We start from the raw sequence: 16,242 nt of genomic DNA, 5'->3' as shown, positions 1-16,242 counted from the left end.
ACTGGGGGCACCCATGCCTGGCTAACCTATACAGGGGGCACCCATGCCTGGCTAACCTATACAGGGGGCACCCATGCCTGGCTAACCTATACAGGGGGCACCCATGCCTGGCTAACCTATACAGGGGGCACCCATGCCTGGCTAACCTATACAGGGGGCACCCATGCCTGGCTAACCTATACAGGGGGCACCCATGCCTGGCTAACCTATACAGGGGGCACCCATGCCTGGCTAACCTATACAGGGGGCACCCATGCCTGGCTAACCTATACAGGGGGCACCCATGCCTGGCTAACCTATACAGGGGGCACCCATGCCTGGCTAACCTATACAGGGGGCACCCATGCCTGGCTAACCTATACAGGGGGCACCCATGCCTGGCTAACCTATACTGGGGGCACCCATGCCTGGCTACCCTATACAGGGGGCGCCCATGCCTGGCTACCCTATACAGGGGGCGCCCATGCCTGGCTACCCTATACAGGGGGCGCCCATGCCTGGCTACCCTATACAGGGGGCGCCCATGCCTGGCTACCCTATACAGGGGGCGCCCATGCCTGGCTACCCTATACAGGGGGCGCCCATGCCTGGCTACCCTATACAGGGGGCGCCCATGCCTGGCTACCCTATACAGGGGGCGCCCATGCCTGGCTACCCTATACAGGGGGCGCCCATGCCTGGCTACCCTATACAGGGGGCACCCATGCCTGGCTACCCTATACAGGGGGCACCCATGCCTGGCTACCCTATACAGGGGGCACCCATGCCTGGCTACCCTATACAGGGGGCACCCATGCCTGGCTACCCTATACAGGGGGCACCCATGCCTGGCTACCCTATACAGGGGGCACCCATGCCTGGCTACCCTATACAGGGGGCACCCATGCCTGGCTACCCTATACAGGGGGCACCCATGCCTGGCTACCCTATACAGGGGGCACCCATGCCTGGCTACCCTATACAGGGGGCACCCATGCCTGGCTACCCTATACAGGGGGCACCCATGCCTGGCTAACCTATACAGGGGGCACCCATGCCTGGCTACCCTATACAGGGGGCACCCATGCCTGGCTAACCTATACAGGGGGCACCCATGCCTGGCTAACCTATACAGGGGGCACCCATGCCTGGCTAACCTATACAGGGGGCACCCATGCCTGGCTAACCTATACAGGGGGCACCCATGCCTGGCTAACCTATACAGGGGGCACCCATGCCTGGCTAACCTATACAGGGGGCACCCATGCCTGGCTAACCTATACAGGGGGCACCCATGCCTGGCTAACCTATACAGGGGGCACCTATACCTGGCTACCTTGGGTGAAAAACTATTGTGTGTACAGAAGATTTGAAGAAAAGCATGAATCGAAATTGCAATTTGACAGAAAAATGGCAATTCAATCTTTTCCTGAAATCGTTCCGCCCCACCCGGGCACTCAGGTTTCCGCTCACATCCCAAAAAGCATACAGATAAGTTAATTGGCTTCCCCTTCAAGAGACTGTAAAAAAAATTTCAGCCTTATTTCTCTATCCTATAAGTTCCTATACCTGTTCTAATGTGGTATGTCTTACTGCAGACTTTCCTAGTTGCACAGTGGCTGTATTATCTCTGTTATATAATCTAATCTTTCCTCTGACGGCTTTGTCTGGCTCAGGCACTCAGGCTGGAATGTGCAGCTCTGCTTGTGATAGGATATAAGCTATTCACACCCTCTCCACGCCCCCTGCAGGCTCTGTGTGAGTCACAGACTGAGCTCCTCTGAGCCTATCACATTCTGGTAACAACCACGTCTTTGGTTTGTAAACACTGCCTAAAGCTGGCAATTACAAGCCAGGATTGCAGCAGGGAGTATGGTATGCTTTTTATTGTAAGAATTTTAGAATACAGATTCTCTTTAAAAAGGACTTCGAGGCCAAAATCTTCCCCCAAAACGTAAAAAAAAGTTAACTACCTGCATGACTTTCTAAGGCACGGAGCACGCCGTCCGCGCCGTTCCGCCTGGTCCCCTCTGTTCAATAGCCCCCCGAAAGGCTGCGACCCCACGGTCCGGGTCGGTATCTGCAGCCTGCATAAAGATGGCCGCCGGAACTGGCCACGGCTGCGCAGTCCGCATAGCCGCTACTGCGGCTGCGCAGCTCTAGGGTCAACCCCCGATCCACGTAACAGGCAGCGTGGATCGGAGGGTTGGGCCTAGAGCTGCGCAGCCGCAGCAGCGGCTATGCGGACTGCGCAGCCAGCTCCTGCGGCCATCTTTATGCAGGATGCAGATACCGACCCGGACCGTGGGGTCGCAGCCTTTCGGGGGGCTATTGAGCAGAGAGGACCAGGCGGAACGACGCGGATGGCGTCCTTTGCCTTACAAAGTCATGCAGGTAGTTAACTTATTTTACGTTTTGGGGGCAGATTTTGGCCTCGGAAGTCCTTTAAAAAGTGACCCTAGACCAGACCTGGGCAACTCTGTGCGGCCCGGGCAGCAATACTAGCCTCCTCCCTACCTGCAGAGTTGCGAGTGGGTTATTAGCAGGGGATAAAACTCGCCTACTCGCCGTTTCCTGAGTTTCCATGCCAACGTAACACGCTAGCATATCACACACTGGTAGCTGGTGTACAATATGCTGCCACGTCCCGACAGTGTGTCATTTGACGCCCTGTTGCCATGGAGACGCAATGCTGGAATCTGCGAGCAGGTGAGTTTTAACCCACGCTCGCGACTCTGCAGGGAGGGAGGGAGAAAGAGAAATATACAGAGCACATGGGCCATAGTTCCCCCAGCGCTGTCCTAGACTATGATACATACAAGATGTTGGTGTTATATGAATTCTAAATAATAATACTCTCCTCATAGTAGAGGGAAGGGAAGCTTCTGGATGGTCTGGAGTCTTCCTTTCTTCTCCTCAACCTCACCATCGCTGGCAGGTTTGCCTCCGCGCTCCCCTCACCGTGCATGGGGCCGTACTGTGCATACGCGAGAACAAGCTCGTCAGATATGTTCAGAGGGTCCGTGCATGGCAACAGTGGGCTTGTGGATAGATCGGGGAGCCCGAGGACCACCCAGCTGCTTACCTCTACTTAGGGATGTATTTAATGTAAAAAAATTTGCCATCTTACAGGTTTGCTTATGTGAAGTGCAGGCAACAGCAGGGAAGAGATTGGGTAGAGCAGATAGCACACTTTTTGGTGTGAACAGACCTAAGGCAGTAATTTGTGAGGAACAGCGTAGCCACACCAAGTTTACATTTCCTGGATGACAAAATGTCTCACCTGGGCCCAGAGCCACGGGACGTAGAGCCCGGCAGAGGCTGTGGCAGGGTCACTATGTCATCGTCTCCGCCATCTTCATAGAAGCTCGCCAAAGCTAACTGCACACAAAAAAAAAAAAAAAAAAAAAACAGTGGAAGCTCAGATAAACAAATAAAATAGATTCATACAATGTGCTGATATTGTGCATTCAGAAACGTTTCATACTATTTCTCTCTGTTATGTTCGAGCTTCATTTATTTTTTTTCTAAAAGTTTTTCCCTATCAAGCAGCACATAAAACCTACAGCAGGGCTAGAGCTGACTAGTTCAACACTGTCCTGTTAATCTTGCCGCTCCTGCTGCCCTCTTCTGTAGAGATGAAGCATGTACAGCCTCCTCCCCTCCCTGGCATCCATAACATACGATTCAGTCACCACTGCATAATCGTGGCCAGTTCCTCTACCATAGACACTAGATGGCGCATGCATGCGTTTGGCCAGAGTAAGCATTAAGAGGAGTGGGTCACCTGTCTTACCAAAGCTCTTCCTGGTTGCAGAGATGACACTTGACTTGATAGCAGGGCTGTGGAGTCAGAGCAATGTTTGGGTACATAGAGTTGCAGGTTTCATAAAGTCGGAGGATTTTTGTAATGACTCTACAGCCCTGCTTAATAGTCAACTTTTCCCATCTACAAATGCTGAAATTAGCACCCTTTCAATCAGGTGCCAACCCAGAATTTTCATTAGCTCAAGAATATAAAACACAGGAAAATATATATCTTCTGTGTGCCTGTGACAAACATTACTGACAGTAGAGAAGGGTAAAGATGCTTAACAGGTCATCATTACTTTGTATGGAAAGTGAATAAATATAAAGAGCAGCAGTGGATTCCCATAGGACTTAAAATTACAGGACAACTGAAGTGAGAGGGATACGGGGGCCGCCAGTAATTTCCTTTTAAACTACACCAGTTGCCTGACTATCTTGCTGATCTATTTGGATGCAGCAGTGTCTAAATAATACCAGAAACAAGAATGCAGCTAATCTTGTCAGAAACACGTGATATGCTGCATGCTTGTTCAGGGTCTATGGCTAAAAGTATTAGATGCAGAGGATCAGCAGGATAGCCAGGCCACTGGTATTATTTAAAAGAAAATAGAAATGTTTAAAATGGAGGACAGAAAATTCCATTGATCACAGTGAACAAACAGGACATGAGAGAGTAGACAGAGATTAAAGAGAAGACTACACAAAAGGCAAGTATGACCTGTGTATGTTTATTTTGACTTTATTTTCAGTTTAGGTTTGCTTTGATGGTTACAGACACTTCGGTTGATGGGCCATGTTAAACCAGCAGTACAGACATGTAAAAACTGAGGTATATGAGAGAGGAGGATGCAATTTAAGAGGAATTGCGGGTGTGGCCTCATCTAACAGGTGGCAGCCAGTACTGACAGCAGGTAGACAGGAAATGCAAGGAGACAGTGGGTGGACCAAATGATTACTCAACTGGGAGATCTTGTCTGTGACTCACAATGAAGTCAACAAAACACTGTCCCTATTTCCTTCTCTCTCCTGCTGGAGAAATGAAAGTGAAGCCTTGATGGTTGTTTCATCAAGAATGCAAAGTAGCCTAAAACAAATGTAAAGCAGTGGTCACAACCACCAATCAGGTTTCAGCAGTTCATTTAACCTAAGATCCTGACTGGCTGCCGCAGATCACTGCTGCATTTTTGCTTCAGGTTTCCTGCCCTGGTCCTTATGATGCTATTGGTTGCGAGAGGCAGCACAGCGCGATACTGAGTTAGCAAAACCGTGAGGGATACCACTACCCCAAAAAACCTTGAGGCACCTTTCTCACCCATTACTAGCGGCGCTTAACCCTGCGCTGCACCCTGGCTAGTGACGTACTCCCTCCTGCGCAGGAAGTATGTCACTAGGATTCTCATTGTTCCATGCATGCGCACTGCAATCCCGTCATTTACACAGTGGGCTCATTCACATCTAAAAACACAAATGCAAACATTTAGCGTTTTTGTTTGCTTTTTTTTTTTTTTTAGCGCCTCCCGGCGCTCCACTGCACGCTGCGTTCTTTGTTAAAAGCACTTTTGTAAGCGTTTTTCCAGATCGGTTTTTAAATTCACTCCCTGACGCAAGTCGGGAAGTGAACTCTTTGACCCGGAAAAGAATACAATGTATTTATTCTTCCATTGAGGCAAAGTCGCCTCAAAAATGGTACAGGCACCGCTTTGCTGAGCAGATCGGAAACCAACTGCTCAGATGTGAACTCTCTCATAGGGAATCATTGCACAAGCGTTTTTAGGGCTTAAAAGAAGGGCAAAAACGCCCTTAGTGTCAGCGAGCCCTTACTGCGTCGCCCATTGACTTGCATTGCTGCATAAACCATGCGGTACAATAATGATGCAGCAAAGCGCTGCAGACATTGCATTGGGAATGCTGCAATTTGGATGCTTCCAGCACAACGCGTGAACAGTGCAAGTCTCCATAGACTTGAATGGCCCTTGCGGCAAGGACACGTAACGAGGGGCGAGGTAGCACGTAAGTGTAAAAGGGGCCTAAAAATTACATACTTGTCCCAATAACGGGGAGCTTCTGGAGAGTTTAGAGGCTTCCCCATCCTTCTGGTGCCCACCACTACTGCACAGGACCCTCTCCTTTGCATCAGCGCTCCCATCTGAGTGCAAGCTCCTCTGTACTGGTTACCTGCAGTAGAACAAAGCCCCTTGGTGCATGGAGTAAAAAGCCCTGCACCAGCGACATCATTCTACTGGGCAGTCTCAGACCGTACTCATGCATGTCCAGTACAGAAGAGTATGTACTCGGGATGGGAGTGTGACCATGAGAGCATATTTGTTATTTAGCTTGTTTTCAGATTATTTAAATATGCTTTAGGCCCCATTCACACTTAAAAACGCAAAACAACGGCGATTTTTTCCGGCGTTTTGCAGGAGTGATTTTTCAGCGATTTCACGTGGAAAAAAAAAATCACTGGACACTGCAGCGATTCTGCCGCAATCGCGTTTAGTGCTTCTATGGCACTGAAACGCAATCGCCGGAAAATCGTCTGAAAATGGTGCAGGCGACGCCTTTGCGTTTTTGCCCGTTTTTGGGCAATTTGCGGCGATTAGCGCAAATCACCCAAGTAAGAACGGGCCCATAGGGTTTCATTATGCTTTTAAAAAGCGCTAGCGTTTGAGCATTTTGCCGAAATCGCGGCAAAACGCTCTAGTGTGAATGGGGCCTAAAGTGGACCTGAACTCTCCCACAGGAGAGAAGGAAACAGAGAAATACACCCTGTATGGATTTAAAGTACACCTGAACTCTTGCACTGGACAGAAGGAAAACTAAGTAATGCACCCTGTATGGCTTTAGAGAGTTTATCCTGTTTAATCCCCTTCATTTGTGTCTAATCACAACTTGTAATCTGATATCTTCCAATGTCACATGACTGCCTATGGCACAGATGGCAGATAAAGGCCATTTGAACGCACAGGAGGTTAACAATATGTCTGCTTCCATGAATCAGGAAGTAGAAACAGTGCTGCTTTAGTTTAGGATTTGTATCAGGTGTAACAAATGTTTTGTTAAGGTTATTATGCTGTTGCATATCTTTTAGAGCAGAGAGGACGTTCAGAGTTCAGGTCCTTTAAAGAGTTTAGTCTGTCGAATTCCCCCTCACCTGTGTCTATATCACAAGTTGTAATTTGATCTCTCCCCTGTGGCAGCCATGGCAGATAAGTTCATTTGAAAGCACAGGATGTTAATATGTCGGCTTCCATGAAAGCAGAAGCACTGCAGAATTATTGCAGGATTTGTATCAGCTGTAACAAAGAAATGTTTTTTTCTTTAAAGTTTATTATGCGGTTGTGTATCTTTTAGAGCAGAGAGGAATATCTGAATTTAGATCCACTTTAAATATATAAAAGGTTGGGTGATTGATGTATACATACAGTGGAGGAAATAATTATTTGACCCCTCACTGATTTTGTAAGTTTGTCCAATGACAAAGAAATGAAAAGTCTCAGAACAGTATCATTTCAATGGTAGGTTTATTTTAACAGTGGCAGATAGCACATCAAAAGGAAAATCGAAAAAATAACCTTAAATAAAAGATAGCAACTGATTTGCATTTCATTGAGTGAAATACGTTTTTGAACCCTCTAACAATAGAAGACTTAATACTTAGTGGAAAAACCCTTGTTTGCAAGCACAGAGGTCAAACGTTTCTTGTAATTGATGACCAAGTTTGCACACATTTTAGGAGGAATGTTGGTCCACTCCTCTTTGCAGATCATCTTTAAATCCCTAATGTTTCGAGGCTGTCTCTGTGCAACTCTGAGCTTGAGCTCCCTCCATAGGTTTTCTATTGGATTAAGGTCTGGAGAGTGACTAGGCCACTCCATGACCTTAATGTGCTTCTTCTTGAGCCACTCCTTTGTTGCCTTTGCTGTATGTTTTGGGTCATTGTCGTGCTGGAACACCCATCCACGACCCATTTTCAGTTTCCTGGCAGAGGGAAGGAGGTTGTCGTTCAGTATTTCACGATACATGGCTCCGTCCATTTTCCCGTTAATGCGATTAAGTTGTCCTGTGCCCTTAGCAGAAAAACACCCCCAAAGCAAAATGTTTCCACCCCCATGCTTGTCGGTGGGGACGGTGTTTTGGGGGTCATAGGCAGCATTTTTCTTCCTCCAAACACAGCGAGTTGAGTTAATGCCAAAGAGCTCTATTTTGGTCTCATCAAACCACAGCACCTTCTTCCAGTCACTCACAGAATCATTCAGGTGTTCATTGGCAAACTTCAGACGGGCCTGCACATGTGCCTTCTTGAGCAGGGGGACCTTGCGAGCCCTGCAGGATTTTAATCCATTGCGGTGTAATGTGTTTCCAATGGTTTTCTTGGTGACTGTGGTCCCTGCTAATTTGAGGTCATTCACTAACTCCTCCCGTGTAGTTCTAGGATGCTTTTTCACCTTTCTCAGAACCATTGACACCCCACGAGGTGAGATCTTGCGTGGAGCCCCAGAGCAAGGTCGATTGATGGTCATTTTGTGCTCCTTCCATTTTCGAACAATCGCACCAGCAGTTGTCACCTTCTTTCCCAGCTTCTTGCTAATGGTTTTGTAGCCCATTCCAGCCTTGTGCAGGTCTACAATTTTGTCTCTGACATCCTTGGACAGCTCTTTGGTCTTTCCCATGTTGGAGAGTTTGGAGTCTGCTTGATTGATTGATTCTGTGGACAGGTGTCTTTTATACAGGTGACTAGTTAAGACAGGTGTCCTTAATGAGGGTGACTAATTGAGTAGAAGTGTCTAACCACTCTGTGGGAGCCAGAACTCTTAGGCCACATACACACATCAGACCATAGTCTTTTGAAAATGAAAGATCACAGACCAATCTTACCACCCTTCATGTAGTATGAGAGCCATACTCTACACAGTCGTTTCTATGGAGCTGAACTCCACATCAGAAAAAAATCTTTGCAAGATGCTGCACACACAGATTCTGTACAGACACAAAAGATCAGTATCTGCAAAAGATCTGTTCCTGCCAAAAATCCATTCCTGCAAATTGCAATGATAATCTATGAGATCTGCAGATCATCATACACACATGATTTAACTGACATTCATCTGCAGATCAGAACCACCAGGATGGATTTTCAGATCTGCAGATGATTGCTTGATCTGCAGATGAATGTCAGTTAAATCATGTGTGTATGATGATCTGCAGATCTCATAGATTATCATTGCAATTTGCAGGAATGGATTTTTGGCAGGAACAGATCTTTTGCAGATACTGATCTTTTGTGTCTGTACAGCATCTGTGTGTGCAGCATCTTGCAAAGATTTTTTTCTGATGTGGAGTTCAGCTCCATAGAAAAGACTGTGTAGAGTATGGCTCTCATACTACATGAAGGGTGGTAAGATTGGTCTGTGATCTTTCATTTTCCAAAGACTATAGTCTGATGTGTGTATGAGCCTTTAATGGTTGGTAGGGGTTCAAAAACTTATTTCGGTACTTATCCGTTAGCCGGGCGCATCCGGCAGGTGGCGCTAATTACTATTCCTCCTCCAGGCCGACATGGATAGTAGGGAAAGATGTAACTCTGGTAGAGTTTTGTCGCCACCTAGAGGATGCGCCCGGCTAACGGATAAGTACCCTTATTTCACTCAATGAAATGCAAATCAGTTGCTATCTTTTATTTAAGGTTATTTTTTCGATTTTCCTTTTGATGTGCTATCTGCCACTGTTAAAATAAACCTACCATTGAAATGATACTGTTCTGAGACTTCATTTCTTTGTCATTGGACAAACTTACAAAATCAGTGAGGGGGTCAAATAATTATTTCCTCCACTGTACACTCAGAGTATAGCTAATGAAGACAGCATGTGTCTTTTCTTCATGAGAGATTTAACCACGGATGATACATGAACAATCTCAAATACAGTGTTCTCCCCCAGGGCTGTGGAGTCGGTACAAAAATCTTCCAACTCCGACTCAGTTTATGAAACCACGACTCCAACTCCAGGTAACCAAAATGGTCCCGACTCCGACTCCTTAGTCTAATATTTAATAGGACTGTGAATTTTGTACAAAAATCACCCGACTCCTCAGTTTATTAAACTCCGACTCCAACTCCGGGTGCCCAAAATTGCCCCGACTCCAACTCCGACTCCACAGCCCTGTTCTCCCCAGGCCCTTTTAGCCAGGAACTCCAGCCGGCTGTCATCGGCTCCTCTCCTCCCTCTGCTGTAAGCAGAATTATGCAGAGAAGCGCCGGCCCAGCATTCTCTCATCTCACCCCACTCGGCTACTTTTTCATGCCACCCGGCTGGAAAAAATTTCTGGGGAGAACACTGAAATAGTTTACCCCATTTTGAATCCCCACCAGAGAACTATCATAACGGAGTTTGTATGTTCTCCCCGTGTCTGCATGGGTTTCCTCTGGGCGCTCTGGTTTCCTTCTACACCTCAAAAACATACAGAGAACTTTGTTGGCTTCCCCATAAATTGGCCCTAGACTACAATACATATATGACTATGGTAGGATTAGATTGTGAGCTCCTCTGAGGACAGTCAGTGACATGACTATGTACTCTGTAAAATGCTGCAGATGTCAGTGCTATATAAACACATAATAATATGGTAGGGCAATAGACTATGTACTCTAAAGTGCTGCAGACATTAGACTGACTAGTGATGGGCTCACAAGTACATAAGTAGCCGAATTTGTGATTCTAATGAGACTTAATAGCCTCAGGTGTGTGGCTGGGAGAGAGGGGGTTAATTACCCAATGTCCGGTGCTTCTATGCGTATCACGCTCGGGTGCAATGGGCCGAAGGAGGAAGTGTGCAGTAGTGAGTCATGGAAGCACCGGACACCTGGGTAATTTACCTCCTCTCTCCCAGCCGCACACCTGAGGCTATTAAGTCTCATTAGAATCACATATTTGGCTAGTTATGTACTTGTGTGCCACACTAACTATGACTATGGTAGGTATTAGATTGCGAAATCCTCTGAGGACTATGTACTTTAAAGTGTTGCGGACAATATCAGGGCTATATAAATACTAAAAAATTAACAATAAAGTTGCGCTTAATTCAATCAATATGAAAACTCAGATTTGACAGGAAATGGAATTTACAGATGTGGAACACCACGTGTACAGTGGGCAAATCTGCTTCAGAAAATGCAGACTAAACAACTGGCTAATCAGCGGCTTAAGAATCTTATTAGGGCGGACTGGACAAAGGTAGTCAAACGGCCAGGATATTTCTCCAATTATCAGTGGAGCTGGCTCCTAACCATTTCCTGCTGCTCCTGGATTGGACAGACTGGCTCCAGAATGCCAAATTAAGTTCTTTATACCTGGATTAGACCCTGTAAACTCTGTTCTCGATTGAAAACAAATTTGTATGTATATTCAAAAAATGACTTGCTTATCTCTGCTCTTTAGCCATTACATAGTTATCACACAAAATAGTGCTAACACTCACTGCATAGTTTTCACTACTTAGTGAGTCAGTGACCACATCAAGCATGTGGCCAGTGACGTCTTAAGCTGACTTACATCCCAGTCACTAATGGACTAAAGAGCGAGATGTGGGGCTGTGGTGAGGACATGTATGGGATGAGATAATGAGGGACAGTACAACAACAACAACAAATAACATTTGTAAAGCGCTTTTCTCCCGTGGGACTCAAAGCGCATAAGCATGGCTCTGACCATCGTGGTACAGAGGAAGAATTTTATAAATCTGGAAATGCCAGGCTAAACAGGTGGCTTTTCAGTCTGGATTTGAATAGCTCCAGGGATGGTGCTGTCTTTACCGGGTGTGGTAGGGAGTTCCAAAGAGTAGGGGCAGCATGACAGAAGGCTCTATCTCCAGATTTTTTGAGGTGCACTCTAGGAGTGACCAAGTTTATAGAACTTGCTGATCTGAGGTTGTGAGAGGTGTGGTGCAGCTTCAGCAAGTCCTTCATGTATCCAGGGCCCAGATTGTGCAGGGATTTGAATGTCAGCAGTCCAATCTTGAAGAGTATTCTCCATTCTACTGGTAGCCAGTGCAGTAAGCGAAGGATCGGTGTAATGTGACAGTGGCGCGGCTGGTTTGTTAGCAATCTGGCAGCAGCATTCTGCACTAATTGCAGGCGACGCAGGTCATTTTTGGGGAGGCCAGCATAAAGGGCATTGCAGTAGTCCAGCCGTGATGTGATGAAGGCGTAGACTAGGGTTGGAAGATCCTCTGGGGGAATCAGATGTTTAATCTTTGCAATGTTCTTCAGATGAAAGAAGGAAGATTTAACTACAGATGAAATTTGGTTTCTGAAACTCAATTCCCCATCGATTAGTACGCCAAGGCTGCGCACAAGGTTGGAGCTGTTTATGTCTGAATTCCCAATCCTGATTGGTGTTGCTTTAGGATAGAGCTGTTTTGATGGCGAGTGCTGGCTTTGGACAAACAGGACCTCAGTTTTGTCAGCATTCAGTTTCAACCAGTTCTCCAGTTTCTCCTACCAGACAGTAGGAGAAACATGCAGATTATGAGTGATAAGATATAATGGGGGCACAGCAGGGACAAGGGAAGGGATACGCCGGGGCACAGCGGGGACGAGGGAAGGCATACGCCGGGGCACAGCGGGGACGAGGGAAGGGATACGCCGGGGCACAGCGGGGACGAGGGAAGGGATACGCCGGGGCACAGCGGGGACGAGGGAAGGGATACGCCGGGGCACAGCGGGGACGAGGGTAGGGATACGCCGGGGCACAGCGGGGACGAGGGTAGGGATACGCCGGGGCACAGCGGGGACGAGGGTAGGGATACGCCGGGGCACAGCGGGGACGAGGGTAGGGATACGCCGGGGCACAGCGGGGACGAGGGAAGGGATACGCCGAGCACAGCGGGGACGAGGGAAGGGATACGCCGGGGCACAGCGGGGACGAGGGAAGGGATACGCCGGGGCACAGCGGGGACGAGGGAAGGGATACGCCGGGGCACAGCGGGGACGAGGGAAGGGATACGCCGGGGCACAGCGGGGACGAGGGAAGGGATACGCCGGGGCACAGCGGGGACGAGGGAAGGGATACGCCGGGGCACAGCGGGGACGAGGGAAGGGATACGCCGGGGCACAGCGAGGACGAGGGAAGGGATGCGCCGGGGCACAGCGGGGACGAGGGAAGGGATGCGCCGGTGTTCTGACAAAATAGCCTACCTGTCGAATGAGCCTACATTCACAATTAAACGTATAGCAGGAGGGTTAGGGAAGGGGATAGTAAAGTCTATGGGATGTAGGTTAGTTCGACGACATAGGTCACATTGTTGTAGCACCGGGCCACCGTGAGAATGAGGGAAGGGTTGCGCCGGGGCACAGTGGGGATGAGGGAAGGGATACGCCGGGGCACAGTGGGGATGAGGGAAGGGATACGCCGGGGCACAGTGGGGATGAGGGAAGGGATACGCCGGGGCACAGTGGGGATGAGGGAAGGGATACGCCGGGGCACAGTGGGGATGAGGGAAGGGATACGCCGGGGCACAGTGGTGATGACAGTGCGGTTCTCTCTCTGCTCTCTCCTCTTCCGGTTCCCAGCCTCCCCCGGGTCGCCCCGCTCTCTCTCCCCCCGGTACCTGCAGGTCCCAGCCAGCGGATTCCAGAAAGAAAAGGGCCCGTTCCTCTTCCGAGCCGGTCACCAGCACGAATTCCCGCACCGCTTCCTCTTGCTGGGTCGCCATCTTCACAGTGCAACTGCTCTGACATTCCCCCGGAAACACAACTGCAAAACACAACGTTCCGCCCTGTAACATCTACACAGTGCTGCTGTCCTAATAATAATAATGATAACAAGATAATACAATATTTCCCATTTTGGACAGTCCCTCATTTTGGAGCAAATACAGAATGTGCCTTAGTTGACCCTACTTAATGACTTATGAATAGGGCTGCAAAACCATTGTATTATTTTATTATTGCTTTATTAAAAAATGATGGATACTTTCTAGCATTCTTTTTGTGACCTATATATATACCTATTCTATATATTTTTACCATGAGAGTAAATTACTTCCCCCCCCCCCCTGCAGAAACAGGTTTAAAATTAAACAAAAGGCTGTCCTTATTTCCCATTCCAAAAAATTGTGAGGTGTGGTGATGGTATTGTGTTCTGCATAGACTGGAAAAAGGATCCATTTTAACAAGTACAAGGTCAAGTTCCCTAAGCACATAGGCTTATTTTATGACTTTTTTTGTTGTTTTGCATACACTTTCAAAAGGATTTCATCTAAGGTGAAATGTCGCATTGTGCATTACGCAAGTTCATGCAGCGCACACAGTGAAGCATATGGTACATGAAAAGTATGCTTCACTGCATCTATAAACGTATGTTGTCAGATACCGTACAACATGACTTGTGCTAGGCCAACAGATTCTGCCATACTAACTCACCGATTTGAACATACATTACAACATAATTGCATATGCCATGCAATTATATTGTCTGACGTAACTCACATGATGAGATAGGCATGGGTATGTACAGTTCCTAGCACACAAATAACTATGCTGTGTTCCCTTTTTTTCTTTCTGTGTCTGTAAGAGTTAAAGGGGCAGTTTAGTGAAAATTATTATTTTCCATTAACCCCATATCAGTTATTTAATATGGAGAGCATACATTTCTCCATAGACCTTGTGTTAAAAAAAAGTAGATGATAACACTAATTCTCATTTATAACGGCTGGCTCACTCACTACAGAGAGCCATGCTGTTCTCACATGTAACTAGCAAAGTAATTAGATAAAACAGGCTGCTAATTAGTTACTTACTTACGGAGAAACATATGCTCTCCTTATTAAATAACTGATACGTGATTAATGGACAACCATAATTTTCACTAAACTGCCCCCTTAAATATCAGGTATGTAAGTGGCTGACTCATTCCTGACTCAGACAGGAAGTGACTACGGTGTGACCCTCACTGATAAGAAATTCCAACTATATAACACTTTCCTAGCAGAAAATGGAGTCTGAGAGCAGGAAAGAGATAAAAAGGGTCAATAGTTCATAGATTTTAGCTTTGGCATACTTCAATGAATGTGTCATTGAGCAAAAACAATAAAACAGTTCAAACTTTAAAAGTAGATTTAAACATAATATAAAACTGGAATATCTTAAAAAGTCATTTTTAGGAGAAGGAAGATAGATACAATCATTTATTTCATTAGTTTATTTTCGCCTCGGGTGTCCTTTAAGCAGGCGAACGCACACATAATGCTTTGTGCGCAATGTGTGTTTACCACAGCATTAAAGAAAACACCGACACTGCACATCGAATGCAATTCCCTATTGCCGACAGTCAGCTGCTCTCAGATTTACTGGCGGAAAAATGCTGCTGTTTGTGACCCCGGACAAGTGTGACCCCTGCCTAATGCTGGGAATACACGTTTCGTTTTTGCCTTTGTTTTAGCCTTCGTTTCGATTGTGCCTTTTGTCCTTTTCGTTCCCGAAATAATCGAACGTACGGTTAATATCACCACCCACGGTTTCGTTTTTTTTTTCGATTCTGATGGTTTCGTTTTTCCAATAATCGAAGGCTGCAAAGAAACGAAACGAAAATCCCTTTTTACAGGGACGGACTAACATAAACGAACATATAATCGATCTGAACAGCCATCAAGCCTACCAATGACTCGATTAGATGGATAAAGAGAGATAATATCAAACATGTTCGATCACTAGTTGTTCATTTTTGGGGTCTTAATCGAAACTATAATGAGATTATGACTATTTTCACATACGTTTTCAACACTCGATTCGTTTACTGAACGAATCGAAGGCTAAAACGAAGGCAAAAACGAAACGTGTATTCCCAGCATTAGGCTAGGTTCTCACTGGGACGTTGCTGTAAGTTGCGTCAGATAATATAACCACATAGCAAACGTGATTATGTTGTAATGGTATGTTTACATTGGTGCTTTAGTGTGGTGAAATCTATGCATTGATATTTGCAGTGACGCATACTTTTCAAGAGCAGACGGCAACCACTGTACAAACGAGAAGCCCCCCTCCACGCACACCTCTTTCACCTGCACTCTCTGCTGCATTTATGGCAGTGGTTAGCTCTTTCGCCTTGCAGCGCTGCGTCCTCTGTTCAAATCTCAGCCAAGGCACAGTCTGCACGGAGTTTGTATGTTGTCCCTGTGTCTATGTGGGTTTCCTCCAAGAATTCTGGTTTCCTCCCACATCCCAAAAAAACATACAGATAAGTTAATTGGCTTCCCCCTAAATTGGCCCTAGACTACAATACATACAGTACACGATATAGACACATGACTATGATCGGGATTAGATTGTGAGCCCCTTGGAGGGACAGTTTAGTGACAAGATACTATGTACAGCACTGCAGAAGATGTTGGCGCTATATAATACAAAATAATCATTTAACTGTATGCTTGATGATGCATGAACACTTTTGAATAAAGCT

The 16,242-nt window shown here is 46.7% G+C and overlaps 1 protein-coding gene across 2 annotated transcripts in view; it reads right to left on the bottom strand.

Annotated features, from left to right (window-relative positions):
• NSFL1C (NSFL1 cofactor) overlaps window positions 1-13,531 on the bottom strand; it is a 44,243-nt gene extending 30,712 nt beyond the window's left edge. For both annotated transcript variants that reach the window (XM_068263821.1, XM_068263822.1), the window contains exons 1-2: window positions 13,394-13,531; window positions 3,263-3,360 (exon numbers count right to left, since the gene is read on the bottom strand). In XM_068263821.1, the coding sequence (XP_068119922.1) occupies window positions 3,263-3,360; window positions 13,394-13,498 (203 nt within the window). In that variant the 5' untranslated portion in view covers window positions 13,499-13,531. The remainder of the gene's footprint in view (window positions 1-3,262; window positions 3,361-13,393) is intronic.
• Between the last annotated feature and the right edge of the window lie 2,711 nt (window positions 13,532-16,242).

Source organism: Hyperolius riggenbachi, chromosome 12 (genome assembly GCF_040937935.1).
Source record: "Hyperolius riggenbachi isolate aHypRig1 chromosome 12, aHypRig1.pri, whole genome shotgun sequence".
Lineage (NCBI taxonomy): Eukaryota > Metazoa > Chordata > Amphibia > Anura > Hyperoliidae > Hyperolius > Hyperolius riggenbachi.
Note: the sequence above shows the minus strand (reverse complement) of the source record. Positions and strands in the feature narration are given on the sequence as shown.